Raw genomic sequence first — 16,660 nt, forward strand, 5'->3', positions numbered from 1 at the left:
TCGTAAGTCATCTGGCTTTTCTGCTCATGGCTTCAGGATTTTCTTTAAAATATCTAGGCCTCTGTTTTAGTCTTTATTATATTCTTCCTGTATCTTAGCCTCTGTCATGTGTTCATTTTCTTTCTTTATATTGTTATACAAATTCTCTCCTTTACATAACTTCTCATGGCCATGTCAGTTACCCTCAGATTATTTTCTCTGTGCATGAGGGCGTGGACCAGTATACATGTTTGTGGAGGCCACAGGTTGGCATCAGGTCTCTTTCACTAGAAAGAGCTTTTTACCTCTTTTTTGAGACAGGATCACTAAACCTGGAGATCATTGACTCACCTAGGCTGGCTGGCTAGGAAACTCCAGGTATCCGCATGTCTCTGCTTCTCCAGCCATGGACTTACAGACATACCTCTGTGCACAATTGGTTTGTTTTTGTTATTTTTTGGTTTTGGTTTTGTTTGGTTTGTTGTATTGTTTTGATTTTTAACATGGATCCTGGGGATCCAACTCAGACTGTTATAACTTGCACATCAAAAGCAGTTTGCTGACTCAGCCATCTTCTCAGTGTGTCCATCCCCCTGGCCCCCCTATTATTTTGAAGCCAATCTTCAACATATCTATCAGTCTATCTGTAAACATAGAAAAAAAATTCAGAATTTGTCTCTAAAACATAAAAATCATTTTTATTGCAAACATTACACATTCACCTCTCAGAGGTACCATTAATAGCTCCTTAATGCCAATCATTCATTAATTACTTCATCAGACTTCTATGTAATTGTTTTTCCAAATAAAGAGTTAAACACAGTCAAGACTGTATTTGATTAAAATGTATTAGTCTCTTAGTTCCCAAGATGCCTTAATGTATGTGTTGACTTGGTGGTACTTAGCTTGTTCACTGTCAGGCAGCATTTCCCAGGGTCTGGATTTTGCTAATTGCATCTCCAGGGCATCAGCATGTCTCTGTTCCACCTACTGTTTCCTGTGAACGAGTATATCTAAGACTGTATTGTCCAGTAAGGCAGCCACTGGGCATGTATGGCCATCCAGTACTTCAATTGAGACAAGTCTGCAGTGATAGGCACGTTAAAATACATGTTGAATTTCAAAGACTGAGTACAAAACCAGTAAGTATCTCAATAATTTTATATTGGTTATGTCTAAATGATACAAAATCTAGACTTTGGTAGATTTACACACATGCATATTTTGAGACAGGGTCTTGCTTTGTAGTCTAGGCTAGCTTGGAATTCACTGTGTCAAGGATATTAGCCTCAAACTCACACTAATCCTTTTGTTTCCACCTCCCAAATGCTGGGATTACAAGTATGAGGCACCACACCCAATTTCATTTATTTCTATAGAACTAAAGACTTGATGTGTCAGGTTCCCCCATCCTGGTACATCAAGATTGCAAACCCCTATGCATGTGTGCACAAACACACATACACAGGAGAGAGAGAAAGAGAGTAAATATATTAGAGATATTAAATAGAAAGAAGAGTATTCATTTTTATCCACATTTTCTAGTTCACAGCTCCTTCTCTAAGGCAGGCTATAGAAACTATAATTCATCTTTCTAAAGATGAGTCTTATGTTCTTTTCCCCACCCAGTGTCAGAAGGGATCCATCCCCATACCTAGGAGGAAGGAATGCTACACAGAGCATCCAAGAAGGCCTTGCTGGGCTTCATTGTTCGCTTTGCTTATGTCCATGCTTCAGTCATGAGACTGGAGGTTGGTGTATGCAGGGTGGGTGTGGAAGCTCCATATCATTCCCTTAACAATTCGCCCTGTGCATCTCTTTACCTGTAGCCTTTGTAATTCCTTTATAGTGAGTCAGTAAAGGTGTTTACCTGAATTCTGTTAACCACTTGTACAAGTTAAACAAAACCATGAAAGGGAATCTGGGAGTGTAGTATCTATGGATGCATAGATTCTGTTATCTAACATATTATTAAAGGAATCTACATATCCATAGTTATTAAAAAGAAAATTCAGGTGGGCAGAAGTCTACTTGGCAGAGGAATGTCAACTCCGTAAATGTATAGGGCACCCTCAAATGAGAATGTCTCCATTTGATGAGAAATGCTCCAGGACAGAACCATCAGTGGATGCTGTAACCAGTCCATGGAATAATCACCCCACAGATTTGGTTAAGAATCTGGCAGCCATCACCTTCATTGAATGATCCAACTTGGCATTAACCAGAAGTGCCCTAATAAGAACACACCAGCACTGATGTCGAATGTTTGCTAATACCATTAAGCCTGAATCTAATCGTGAACAAAGAGACAAATGCAAATTGAACAGAAGTCCATAAATTAACCTCCCTGATCCTGTGAGATGGTTCAGTAAGTGAAAGCACTTGCTATAAAAGCAAGAGTTCAAATCTCCCAAATCCACAAATAATAAAAAGTTATGCATGGTCATACAGTCCTGCAAGTGAATCATTAGAGAGGTGGTGATGAGTGAATTTCAGGAGCTTGTTGGCCAACCAAGGTGTCTTTTAAAATGTAGGAGTTGGAAACAGATAGATCTGTAAGTTTGAGGGCAGCCTGATCTACATAGCAAGTTCCAGGCCAGCCAGAGTCACATAGTGAAACCCTGTCTCAAAAAAGGGAGACATCCTCTTCTGGTCTCCAGATGTACAAGCACACGCACATATACACACAACAATATAAAATACTTAAAAAGAATAGCCTATGTAATGTGCCTGCTGTTCATCATTTGATAGTTATTTGGGCAAAGGTCTACATGCCTAGAAGATGACACCTTACTCTCAAATGGTTTTCCAGGACTATCATGTTTGTGCATAATAACAAAGGATTTTATGGCATCTAGTGATTTTATTCTGGTGATAACCATGAATTATACCTAAACCCCACTACTTTGTGGAAATTTGGCACAATGGTGACATTTTGTCATTCTGTTCATTTAGCCCCTCAGATCTTTTTTCCTTAAGAGTTAGTTTATTCTCTGTTCTCCACTTTCACTAACAACTCTTATTCTAACTGATGACCAAATTGCCTCTTCTTTGGCCAGAAGGAGTCTCTGTGTGTTGGTTCTTAAGTCTTTGAAGGCCCCAGTAGGCTTGGAGAACCTCCATATTTCCCAATATGATAAACCAAGGTCTTCCTGGTCCATTTAATGTGTTTCCTGCCCCAGATATGCAGCTACCTGTTTGTCTTCTAGAAGTAAGTGAAACTGACTCATTTTATATACATCTTCCAGTCACTGCATTGTCTGGCTTCTCATACTCCTCTTTTACTGAGGACAAGGTAATTAAAGGGAGCAATTAAAAGAAAGTATGGTTTTTATCTTACATGCTTCTGTGTAGTTTGAATCTTTTACAAAGAGGATGTTTCTGTGTTGCTTATATAATTATAAAAAGCCAAAAGACCACAGATGACAGAGAATATGAGAAGGCTGTTGACCCGCCCTAAGCTGAAATGATTCTGTCTTTGTGTGCTTCCCAGGACCTGTACCCAGCTCTGGAAGGTGTAAGCACAGTTTTCCACTGTGCGTCACCCTCGCCATCCAGTGACAACAAGGAACTCTTTTATAGAGTGAATTTTATTGGCACCAAGAATGTCATTGAAACCTGCAAAGAGGCTGGGGTTCAGGTAAGGGGAATGCTGCGGTGACTAGTATCAGGAGCATGTTCTTGCTTTTTCAGAAGGAAAGATGAATGGTTCCTGTTACTGTCTTCCTGGGATTATCTAGGATTGCCTCTTCCATGTTGAGAAGAAATTAAAAATTAAGCCCTGGGTACCAGTTGATATCGCAGAAGGCCAACTGGTGTTATACTCTTCCAATACAGATAGACCATATGAGTGCTCAGACAGGCTAAGGCTTATTGGTCTATGCTTAAAGAGCTATGAAATTTAGGCATTGTTTATTTTCTCTGTTGAAACAACATATACATAATGTTTTCAATATAGTTTTTAACCACTGTAACCCTTTTTCAAGTATGCATTCAGTGATATTAACTGTATTATTTCATTGTCTAACCATTATCACTGTCCTTCTCTGTCCAAGTAGTAAGCAGAAGTTTTGCATCCTTCTGCCCCTCCCTAGCTCCTGGCAGCTATTCTCCAGTCTCTCTCTCTTATTACTTTAGAAAGCTCACATGAGTGCATTTAAACAGTTTTTATCCTTTTGTGGTGTGCTTATTTTACTTATCACAATGTCTGTAAGATTTGTCTTTATTGTAGCATGTCAGCATTTCCTTCATTTTTCAAGGCTAATGCCTCTCCATTTATAGATGGAGAGAGACGAGGAAGACCTCCAACATAAGCCTCTGACCTACACACACACACACACACACACACACACACACACACACACGAAAGAGAGAATAAATATAAGTATTTTATTTATTCATGCATCCATCAGTAGACATTTGTGTTGCTTTTGCTTTGGGGCTGCTATGAATTGTACTTCTGTGAATGGAGACTACAAATACCTGCCTAAGTCCTTGCTTTTGATTGTTTCAGGTATCTACCCAGAGGTGGTATTCCTAAATCATTCAGTGCTGAACCTTTTTAAAAATTCATCACATTGTTTACCAACCTGCTTTTATTTTAAAAGAAAAAAAGGAAAGCACTGTTATTTAGATCTGATAGAAATCTATCCTGACTTGAACCTAAGGGCATACAAATTTTGCTTACAACACTGTTAAAAATCTGGTTCCTAGAATGACCTTAATGGAAACCACAGCCTCTGGGTGCAACAGCTCATTTGCTCACAGTGCTACATGCCACAAATACTCTGAAACTGAGAAAAGGGTTAAAAAGAGTGGGGGCTCTTCTCCCAATAATCTTCCTGGGTACTTTTGTCCAGTTCCCAGTAATCAACTGGTCCAACAGGAATAGGTGAGAGGGGAGCTCTTCTGGATTCCTATCACTTGAAATTTCCATTGGCTAATCATACTACTTCTATAAGCAGGAAGAAGAGAGAAATAGATGCCAATATTCAATTAACTTCCTCCTTTCTTCCTGTTCCGGACCTCAGCCCATGATCCCATTCAGGGTGGATTTCCTTCTACAATCTAAACCTCTCTGGGAATGCCTATATATATATATATATATATATATATATATATATATATATATATATATATATAAAAACTCTTGTTCATCCTTTAAGGGATAGGTAGCTTGGTGTGTAAGGCCAAAAAGAAATTGATTTAAGGAACATTTTTTCCAACACCAAAAACAAAAAAAGTCTTTAATGCATTTTATCTCGAATATTTAAAGAATTACTTCCTATATTTAAATCTAATTAACCAGGAATCTATGATTATGTGCAACAGGGTCAAGATCAAATTTTTTTCTAAATAATTAGTTCAGCATGCTGATGGCTTAATCCAAACTTTGTGTAAATATATGCTGCCTGCAGCATACTTTGGGCATCCTATTTTGCCCGAGTCTATTCCTAGGTTTTCTGTCTACTGCACTGACCTCTGTCTATTCTCATGGGTGTAGACTCTACCTTAGTATCTGGTAGGGCACACTCCCTGACCAACTTCTTCAAAGATCCCTTAGCTGCTCAGAGCCTTTAGTTGAAGTTTTCCCATCCAATGTTGAATCAGCTTGTCAAGTTCCTTGATGAAACTAGCTGGGATTGTTGCAGCAATTGCATTTATGTTCTATGAAATTTTAAAAAGATCTGATATCTTTCTAACATTGAGGCTTCCTATCTATGAATATGAAATATCTCCCAATCTGTAATGCCACTGTGATAATTGTACTGTACTTCACAAAGGTTTTATACATCTTTTGTTATGTTTATTCCTGTATACCCCATCATTTGTTAATCACCAACCTATACTACATTTTCAGTTATTGCTACTATTTAAGAATATGGCTAATTTTCATATATGTAAATAAATGTAGATATATAGTGGTTTTAGGAGGTTTATTGTTTGGTATTTATGTGTGTGTGTGCGTATGCATGTGCACATTCACGTACAGGGGCTTTCAGAGGCCAGAGGTATCAAATCCACTTGGAACTGGAGTTACAAGTAGTTGTGAGCCATATCATATAGGTGCTGGGAACCCAACTCAGGTTTACTTCAAGAGCACTAAACACTCTTAACCACTGAGCCATCTTTCCAGTTCCTAATTTCCTTATATTGATTTTGAATTCAGCTAGTTTGCTGAACTCCCAATATTTTCTATAGGCTTGCCCATGTTTTCCATGTAGGCATTGTATCTTTTTATTTCTATCATCTACTAATGCAGCAGTTTTCAACCTGTGGGCCACAACCCCTTTGGGAATTGAATGACCCTTTCACAGGAGTCACATATTAGATATCCTGTATATGCAGTAGCAAAATTAAAGTTACAAAGCAGCAATGAAATAATTTTATGGTTGGGGGTCACCACAACATGAGGAACTGTATTAAAAGGTCTCAGCATTAAGAAGGTTGAGAAACATTGGGCTAAGGAGATTGGTTTGGTTTCTTGTTTTTTAAAACATTATAAATTGGTGTTTGTCTTCTACCATCTGGCTAGGACTTGTAGAATGATGTAAAATAAAAGCAGTAAAGGTATAACTAATGGAGCTAATAGTGTCAGTATCAGATGAACTGCTCTTAACTAGGACGATGCAATCTGGGGACCTTCAAAAGAGAGCATCCTCCTTCAAAATATAGGTAGCTTGCTTTCTTTCCTTCCTTCCTTCCTTCCTTCCTTCCTTCCTTCCTTCCTTCCTTCCTTCATTTTATACTGCTGTTGTGGATTGAACCTTGGGTCTTATACATGCTAGATGCTTGGCTCTACTAGCAAAGCATGACTTAAGTTATGTCCATATGCATATGTTTGTGTTTACATGGCAAGATTGGTATCAGAGTATCTGGTGGAATTTTGCAAGCAGAATTTTCTCTACAGGTTGGTAGTCTATCCTTCTCTCCATGGAGATTCTCCCATAGATTTCTACCATGAATAGTATTAGTTTTGTTTTCTCCCTCAGACGTGATAGGATGGGGAAAATGAGATCCACTCCTTTTAGATTGTAATACCATAATGTGTCTAAAGTCCCAATGGCTAAAAGGGTGGTAATCTTTGGGTTATCTTAGAAGATTTAAAAAGAAAAGGCACTCCAGCAAGAGACTTGGAAGTGCCTTGTGGATGGGGCTTGCTCATATATGATGCCTAGGCAGTTGGAATAGCAATAATTCCTGACATGTGTTTTCCTTTAAATGTTTTTCTGCCAGAAACTCATTTTAACCAGCAGTGCCAGTGTTGTCTTTGAGGGTGTTGACATAAAAAATGGAACTGAAGACCTCCCTTATGCCATGAATCCCATTGACTACTACACAGAGACCAAGATCTTGCAGGAGAGAGTATGTACTTTAAAGCCAATTAAATGAAGAGATACCTCAAGTGTCTGCACTCATAAGAAAAAATGTCTGTGAACATGGAAAAGTTAGTAGTTTGAGACCCAAGTACCCAACATGAGATGTACATTCAATATGTGGAATTAAATTTCAAAAGGACAGAATGACTTAATGTGGCCAGATACTGTTATCATTATTTTTTGGGGACTACTTCCTTTAAACTCCAAAATGATCTAATACAACAGGCACTCTTACCATCTCCAGATTACAGGAAAATACACTGATTCAAAGAGGAATCCAGAGTCTTCATCAGGGATCTCATAATTTCAATGTGACTGTGTTGGGCAGAATTGTGGGTTGAGCACTGATGTTTCCAGGATACTAGAAATCCTATACTACAAGCTGGGGTACTCCTGGGCTCCACAATAACTTGGGCAGCTGTAGACTTATGTTTCCTAGGCCTTTGCAGCCCATCACACATTGAGGTTTGCTCTCCAAGCCAGTACTTGTAAACTGAAGCTCTACACTGAACTGGCATGGGTCTCCCTGCTCTGTCTGTTCTCACTTCCATCTCAGAACAGGACACAGTCACATAGAAATCACAGCAGAGCCTGTTCTCACCTAATTAAGAAGTCCTATGTCCAAGCTATGCCCACCTATTCCATGGAACTAGGCTTAAAGGAGACCAAAGCCTACTGTGGGCCTTCAGATAATAGTAGTTACCTCAGAGGCCCTATGCACTGTCACCTGAGGTGCTAGGCTTCCAACCCACAGCTGAGTTTGTTCATGACCTCCAGATGGAAGCCTGGGCTCAAGCCATCAATGTGTCACTGGCATGGACTTTTTGAATATTCAGCTAGAAATTAGAAAAACTGGAGGTGACTCCAGCAGTAACTTACCTTGTTTTAAAGATCAACAACATCCTAAATCCTTTTAATAATAATAAGTAATCTTTGGGATTAGCCTAGCAGCTTTTCAAACTCCATAGAGATAGCCATGTCAGAGACCATTTGAAAGCTTGGTCATTCCCCTCAGTACCACAGATGCTTAGCAGCATATGAGGGGGGTGGGGTCAGGAAGCTCTGATGGCCATATATTTAATCGATAACTAGCTAAAAGTGGCTAGGACTATACTCTGTATATGTATATGTCTTTGTGCTTGCAAGACAAGTGCCTTGCTGACTGAGCTAACTCCTCAACTATATGTGTCTATTGTTGACTGAACTGTTTGTTACATACTGAATGATTATGTTTGAAGTCTTGTACATGCCACTGAATTCTTTAGCTCTTTTGGGGGTAGTAGCCTTATGTAGGAGCTTAAGGCTACCTCATTAACTAGAACTCTCAAACCTTTTCCATAAATTGAAACCAGGATCCACCTTCTGGCTGAATGTGTAAATAGCCATTGAACCCAACCTGAGCTTTCTGATTTCATCCTAGCAGGTGTTAGCCAGTTTTCTCCTTCATTGTTGGTTTTTCATGGATAGGTGGGATATGGAATTAGAGTGTGAGATGTTGTCCCAAGGCAGACAACTAACTATCCAGTAACCTGCACATACACCAAGTATGTCATTGATCTGTCTCCTAATGGGAAGTACTCACACATAGTAAGGTACAATCTTAGCTCAGGAGAAGTCTTACAGTGGACCCTTTCTCTCCTGCTCTCTTTCAGGTAGTACTGGATGCCAATGACCCTGAGAAGAATTTTTTAACCACAGCCATTCGTCCTCATGGCATTTTCGGCCCAAGGGACCCACAGTTAGTCCCCATCCTAATTGATGCGGCTAGAAAGGGCAAAATGAAGTTCATGATTGGGTAAGGCAACTACCATTGTTCATTCCGTCCCCTTCAGACTGTGTGAGCATACATGCAGATAATGATTTGAGAGTGCCAAGCAGCATTGTAAAATAGTCTGAATCTATTCAGGCTTCTGTAACAAAATACTATAGTCTGGATAACTTCACAAATAAGAGTAACTCATAGCTCACAGATCTGGAGACTGAGAAGTGTTATTGGTTGTTTTTTACTCTTTTGGCTCTTTGTTCCTTGCTCTTTGAGGGACCCGCCACCCAGCTCCCAGATAAATCACACACAGAGGCTTATTCTTAATTGTAAATGCCCAACTTTAGCTTGGCTTGTTGCTAGCCAGCTTTTCTTAACCTTAAATTACCCCATCTATCTTTTGCCTCCAGGCTTTTTCTTTTTCTTACTTCTGTACATTTTACTTTCACTCTTACTCCGTGGGTGGCTGGCCCCTAGTGTCCTCCTCTCCTTCTCTTCCTTCTCTCCTCCCAGATTTCTCCTATTTATTCTCTCTGCCTGCCAGCCCCACCTATCCTTTCTCCTGCCTCATTGGCCATTCAGGTCTTTATTAGACTGTCAGATGTTTTAAACAGGCAAAGTAACACAGCTTCACAGAGTTAAAGAAATGCAACATAAAAGAATGCAACACATCTTTGCATTATTTAAAACAAATGTTCCACAGCATGAACAAATATAACACATCTTAAAATAGTATTGTACAATAGTCCAAGATCAGCCATCAGCAAAATTGGTGTCTACTAAGATTCTAATCCTCTTACCTGTGTCTTTATGTGGCCCAAGGATCGAACATCCTCTCTCAAGCCTCTTTTATAAGGAATGGCATTGATCCCATTCACAGGGGCAGAGCTCTCATGGTCTAATTGCCCTGCAAAGTTTCCACTTCAGAACATCAGCACAGTAGAGATTAGGTTCTAACAAGAATATTGAGGGAACACAAACATTTAAACCATACATGTGACCTTCTCCATTGTCCTACATGTTGATTTCCTGGAACTGCTATCTCAAATTCCCACAAACAGTTCTTAAAACAACAAAAACTAATTCTCAGTTATGGAAGCCAGAAGTCTGAAATACAACTATTAGCAGGACTAGCTTCTTCTGGCTGCTGTGAGGATATGGTCCAGGCCTCTGTGGGCTCTTCCTTGCTGCTCTTTGCATGCCAGTGCATTATTCCTACCTCTGCCTGCCTTTACACACGGCTGTCTTCTGTGCTATCTGTGGCCAAGTTTCCCTTTTATTATTAAGACATCAATTATTGAGCTCAGACTTCTACCCTAGTCTGACCTTAACTGATTTCATCTGCAAAGACTCCATTTCAACATAAAGTCAACCCTACAATTTCCAGAGTGGTATAAGGTTTGGAAGGATACTATTCAGTTCTGTATACTTTTTTAGGTACAGTGGGAAAGAATGTGTGTCCCTGCTTAGAAATTAAGAAGCTGAAGCTCTGGAGGGAAACAATGACCCTTGACTCTTTGCATATAGATATAGAAGATAGTGTGTTGAAAAAGTAGAGGATTACAGCAGGTGTGGTTGGCTGCCAGACAGGCCTTTTCTTTCCCTTTTCCCTTTTTCCCTTTTCCCTTTTCTCTTTTCCCTTTCCTTTCAAGACAGGGTCTCACTATGTGGCTCTGGGTATCCTGGAATTCACTCTATAGACCAGGCTAGCCTGCCTCTGCCTCCCAAGTGCTGGGATCCAAGGCATGAGCCACTATACCTGGTAGCTTTTACATTTCTTTTTTCCTTTTTATCCCCATGTCTTGTCTTCCTGTACTTACTAAATCTCACTGATGCCCTGACTTAAAACTTTGAGGGATTTCAGAGACAGTGAGAGAAAACTGAAACATCATTGGCCTGGTGTATCCTGGGAAAGTGTTCAAGATCTATACCTTAAATCAAAGCCCAAGAAGATACACTAGTGCTGGTCATGCTGGGGCATGCAGGATACCACAGTCTCACATTCATTGGTTGGTCCTTCAATATCCCACTGCCCCAAAAGTCCCAGTAGTTCTGCATGGCCACGTTTCATTACCTGTTGCAGTCATTCAGGTATACCAGAAGCAGGCACCATTAAGATAGAAGTGAGTTCATCTCTCAAATGTCTCAGTGCTAGGGCTTTGTGGGACTGGCAGCCAAACACTCAGCACAACTGAAACACTTGTGTACCTACAGAAATGGGGAGAACCTGGTTGATTTCACCTTTGTGGAGAACGTGGTTCATGGACATATCTTGGCAGCTGAGCACCTTTCCCAAGATCCAGCTCTGGGTGGGAAGGTAAGTCACTTGCTTCTCCCAGCACTTTCAGACCCACTGGGAAGTTCTACATCATTGCAGCATCACATTCCTTTGGAGAGCCAAAAATCTAGGACCCAAGCTTCAAGGTTTTGTTCTCTAGAGCCCCTATGCTCACTCCAGGCTTGGTCACATGTATGTTAGTTTTCTCCTCATATTTCAGATCTCCATCCTCCCTCACCACACACACATGGCTCATTTTGCTCAGACCTGACACTCCTCTAGCAAATGATATATATGAAGACACCCAGAAGTCAGCAGAGTTGAGAAGGCCTACTCTGTTACCCCCACCTTGCCTTCTCCCTCTCAGGCTCACTATCTTCCTTGTTTCTCACTGCTAGCTCTGTAATCCTTCCTGAGCACTCTTTTCTCCCCCATTAACCTTTTCCATTTTCCCACTTACAACTTATGGTTTAGAACAAACAACATGTTTGAAAGATCTAATATGGGCCATTTGTTACATGCAAAGATAAAACTGTGAGTTTTACCATGGGCTGTAATTAACAAACTTAACTTCCTAAGTGCAAGCTAAACTTCACTTAGAGTCCTGACCTCTTTGTAGAATTTATATCACCTTCCCTCTCTGCCCTTATACACTGCCCATTCTGAGAGTCTAAGACAGACTGTGATACACTGCAGCAGCTAGGCGTGTGAGGCCTCATAACACATATCTCACCATTTAGTGCCCCTGCAAAAGAGATAGGGCAGGCAGGACAGTGTGCCCCTGCTTTCCCACAGTAAGAGTTATAAGTGGACCCAGTAGCTAGTTGAGTTTGGAGACCCATGTGTGACCTGTTCACCCCAGCAGCTGTGCAGGACTTTCTAACTTCGTGTTCCTTTACCAGGCATTTCACATTACCAACGATGAGCCAATCCCTTTCTGGACGTTCCTGTCCCGCATTCTGACAGGCCTCAATTATGAGGCCCCCAAGTACCACATCCCCTACTGGGTGGCCTACTACCTTGCTTTCCTGCTATCTCTGCTGGTAATGGTGATCAGTCCTCTCATCCAAATCCAGCCGACTTTTACGCCAATGCGGGTGGCACTGGCTGGCACATTCCACTACTACAGTTGTGAGAAAGCCAAAAAGCTCATTGGATACCAGCCACTGGTCACCATGGATGACGCCGTGGAAAGGACTGTGCAGAGTTTTCACCACCTGCGGAAGGACAAGTGACGTGCCCCAGTGCCCTCACCAATAACTTTTTCCTCTCTGTTCTGATGAACCAATATCCTTAAGTGAGTTTCTTTTGAGCTATATGCCCGTTGCTGGTTAGATGGTAGCATACCTGACCCTTTCCATGAAAAAAGTGACAACAACAGAAGACGTTTCTTCCAGGATAGCATTGGACTTCTTAAAGCAGACAGACACATAATCTACTACTTTGGTCTTTCTCTCTCCCTCCCCCTACTTATCTCTTGTAGTTGGAAGTTTTCCTGCCCTGACAGCCCACTCTTCTCCTGGCAGCTGCTTCCAAATTACCACACAAAGACTTAATATTTGTAACTGCTCAGCCAATAGCTCAGGCTTGTTACTAACTAGGTCTTACAACTTAACCCTTTTCTATTAATCCATGTACTGCCCTGAGGCTCATGGCCTTTACCTCTAACCCATTTTGTATGTCCAATTTGTTCTTCATCTGGTTCTAGACTCCTCTGACTCTGCCCTTCTTCATCCCATAATTCTCAGTTTGGCTTTCCCACCTAACTTTATCCTATTCAGCTATTGGCCAGTCAGCTTGTTTATTAAACTAAACACAGCGACAAATCTTCACAGTGTACAAGAGGGTTTTCCACAGCACTATCTCCTGTGTTCATTATCATAAAGACAACCCTGAGTATACCAGCATTAAAATGAAAACCACAAGACTTTGTTCAAGGTCTTAAAAATTGAAGCAAAGCCAGAAATTGTAAACACAGAATAAGCCTTCAGACATACATTTCATATGATCACAGTAGAATAGTTAGAAGTATTGATGACTATAACCCCCAATCCCCAATCCTTAAGGATAAATCCACTCCTGGTTCCTTGCTGCCTTGCATGCTGTCAGGGTCTCTTTAAAAATGGTTTCAGTGTCTGCCTCCATTGTTTAACCACAAAACATTTCCCTTTATCCACAGAATCTGGTAGTGATCTTTAGTTGTCAGTAGTGATGTGATGAAGTGTGTGCTAATATGGTACATTGTGTGCTGTGTTAGCTGGTCAGCTCCTAATAACATGGGATATTGGGCTGGTTGACAGTGAGCTGGAGAGAGTGGCCTTCTTCATCTCCATGATGTTTCAGTAGAAACTCCTTCATGAGATGATGCAGAATGGGCTACAGACATCCTTACAGCTCACCTCAAAGAACGTATCAGGCCATCTTCCAAAAAAGAGTACAGCCCATCTAACAATCCAGAATTTTCTGTTCTCTGAACTCATTAAAATGTATTCCTGAAGAATTCTAACTTCTTCATCACTATTTAAGGGTAGGAAGGCAGCTGGGGGAAATACAATAAAGGTATAAAAGCCATACACTTTGTGTTGCTGGCTTATTAGCTCTGCCTGGGGAGAGACCATGCTGAGCTGCCAAGGCATTCAGATATAAATGTAAATAAGATGCCATCTTTGCCCATGAGGCTTACAGTAATGAAATTATATTCATAAGCCCCTGAAGTATGATAAAAATGTATGCACTTATACACTTATGTAAGACAAGTAAAGTGACATGGTTTCTGCAGAACAAGTGATGCACTGAGGTTGGACTTGAAGGATGTAGAAATGGTCACTGATGCAGACCTGTCAATTGGTATTTCAAACTAAAGAGGTCAGTCTCATAGTCAACAGCTTTCAGAAGCATGTTGTGTCTCTTGACCATATATGAAATAATAGTGTATCTTGCAATTACTGGTATAACTGCAGTTCAGTAGAGGACACAAGTGGGAAGGCTAGTTTGGGAAACAGATGATATTGGTCAGGCTGAAGCGGGAGGCAGAGAATAACCTTTATTCTGTAGGTCTGGACAGCCTGTGGTGGTTCATAACAATTAAGGATTTACTCAGTGGAGGGCAAGGATCAAGAAAATCCTGACTGCTCTCCATGAGTTAAAACTGAACACTTAGTGGACATACTTAGAAAGGAATCAGAATTCAGCACAGAGAGGAAAGATGTGCCTTAGATGGGAACAAAGCTTAGGAATTACTCAGAACTGCTGGATGAGAAGGCAATAGACCTAGCTAGCAAACACTAAGAACCACATGCCTTAAAAGTCCCTTGAAAATGTTAACAACTATTGGGCCAGAGATGTCCCTTGTCAAGCTCAATTGCCCAATGCATTCTTCCTAATATTTTGTAAGCCTTCTGTCACTGTGACAAAATACCTGTTATAAACAACTTGAAAATAGGAAATGTTTTAGAGAACTTATTCTAAGGTTGGTTGGCTCTGTTGCTTTTGGGACTGTGGTGCCCTATCCCATTCAAAGACATACCTCAAAGACCTAACTTCTTCCCACTAGGCCACACCTGTTAAAGGATCCACCACTTCCAGTTGCACCAGGAGATGGAGTCCAAACCTTCAACACAAATAGTCCTGTAAGAGATATTCAAGAATCAAACTGTGGCTTTTGTTTACTTGTGTAGTCCACACATTTTCACTAGGTGCTGCTCTGAGCTTCTGCAGTGAGTACAGCGGGCATAGATCCTGCCTGTCTGGCATGGACATTGTAGCAGGGCCACACAAATAATATATAACACAAAACTGTTCCAAATTCCAAGAGAAAATTGGGGCTAAGAATATGGCCCAGTGGTAAATAGCATGTGTCGCTCTTGCATAGGACCCAGTTCAGTTTCCAGTACCCATTGGGAGGCTCACAAACTATAACTCTAGTTCCTGGGGACTGATGCCTACTCTGACTTCCATAGACACTAAGTATGCATGTGATGCACATATATACATGCATGCAGACAAAACACTGATACATATGAAAAGAAAAATAAATCTTTTCTAAGGGAAAAGTACAGAGTATCATGGGCAGGATATGGGCCTATGAGTGAACTTGGCGCATTTAGAAACTATAGCTAGGCATGGAAGCAGTATCCCCTCAAACCTGAAAGGTGAAGTGAGTTAATTAGGAAGTCCTCCAGACAATCCTAAGTTCCCAGCTGACCAGTCTTTCCCTGCATTCCCCACTCAGACCCATTCACTCCTTATGCCCATTTGGAGGAAGTGCAACTGCCAGGAAATTTCAGCCTCAGGCCACACCCCAGACATGCTGAACTAAGACTGAGGGTGGCCCTGTACTGTGTCCACAAGCCCTGCAGATGATTTCAACCACTAAAGTAGCCTCCCCCAGATCACTGAGTACAGCTAGAGCCTCACCTCAACCACTACAAGACACTTGCTTTCATCACAGACCCAGGACCTAGGGGTTACCCTACCTGTTCATTCCTGATGACTGATGGTCTACAGTGGCTGACTAGAGCATGGAGCTTAACCCCTGCCTCTCCCATGTGGTACTTTCTCTCTGGAGAAACAGAGCCAGAGGAAGGCAGTGTGTCTATTGGGGTGATCTCCCATTTCAGCCCTTCTTCCCTTCTCTATGTCTGTTGACCTAGTTCTTCCTGGCCCATCTGCACCTGAGTCAGGTGTGCTGTGACAGCAAGCTGATCTGTCCCTCTTGCAGTCCAATCTCTATACCTGGTGTGTCAGACCTAAAAAACTTTAGATTCCACTTCACTACCAACAATACTTTAGCAGGTCTCAATGTTCTCCCAGCCTACCTTTCTACTTCTCCCACTAGGCTAACATGTACTGTATTCCAGCACAACTGTACCATGACTCTGACTCATGCCCTGTTATCCATGCACTTACTCAGGTTGTCCTGTTTGCTGACAGTGTATTTGTGTGTCTCTATCTCCAGGTCTAGAGTGACCAGTCTTTTCCTTCCCAGAATCCTAGCTTTATCTGTCTCCTCTCTGGTTCCCCAGCCTGTGGCTCTTGACCTTCACCTCATTTCATATGTTCCCTGCCTTTGCTTTCTCCCACTTCAACCAGGCCAGAAGTTTTTTAAGGGGCAGAGCCAGCCAGTGTTCCTTTCCAGCGCAGAGTGGGTGTTCAGTAAACACAGGTGATCATCTTTCCTGGCTTGTTGTCCTAGAGGAACAACAGCAGCTACAAAAGGTAATGGCTAGCCAGGCTAGGGTAGAGCAGAGCAGAGCCACAGTC

The 16,660-nt window shown here is 41.3% G+C and overlaps 1 protein-coding gene across 3 annotated transcripts in view; it reads left to right on the forward strand.

Annotated features, from left to right (window-relative positions):
• The window catches only part of Nsdhl (NAD(P) dependent steroid dehydrogenase-like), a 30,143-nt gene extending 17,433 nt beyond the window's left edge, over positions 1-12,710 (forward strand). For all 3 annotated transcript variants that reach the window (XM_028861918.2, XM_028861916.2, XM_028861917.2), the window contains 5 exons: positions 3,473-3,619; positions 7,216-7,344; positions 9,011-9,153; positions 11,335-11,437; positions 12,301-12,710. In XM_028861918.2, coding sequence (XP_028717751.1) covers positions 3,473-3,619; positions 7,216-7,344; positions 9,011-9,153; positions 11,335-11,437; positions 12,301-12,633 — 855 coding nt within the window. In that variant the 3' untranslated portion in view covers positions 12,634-12,710. The remainder of the gene's footprint in view (positions 1-3,472; positions 3,620-7,215; positions 7,345-9,010; positions 9,154-11,334; positions 11,438-12,300) is intronic.
• The last annotated feature ends 3,950 nt before the right edge of the window (positions 12,711-16,660 follow it).

Source organism: Peromyscus leucopus, chromosome X (genome assembly GCF_004664715.2).
Source record: "Peromyscus leucopus breed LL Stock chromosome X, UCI_PerLeu_2.1, whole genome shotgun sequence".
NCBI lineage: Eukaryota > Metazoa > Chordata > Mammalia > Rodentia > Cricetidae > Peromyscus > Peromyscus leucopus.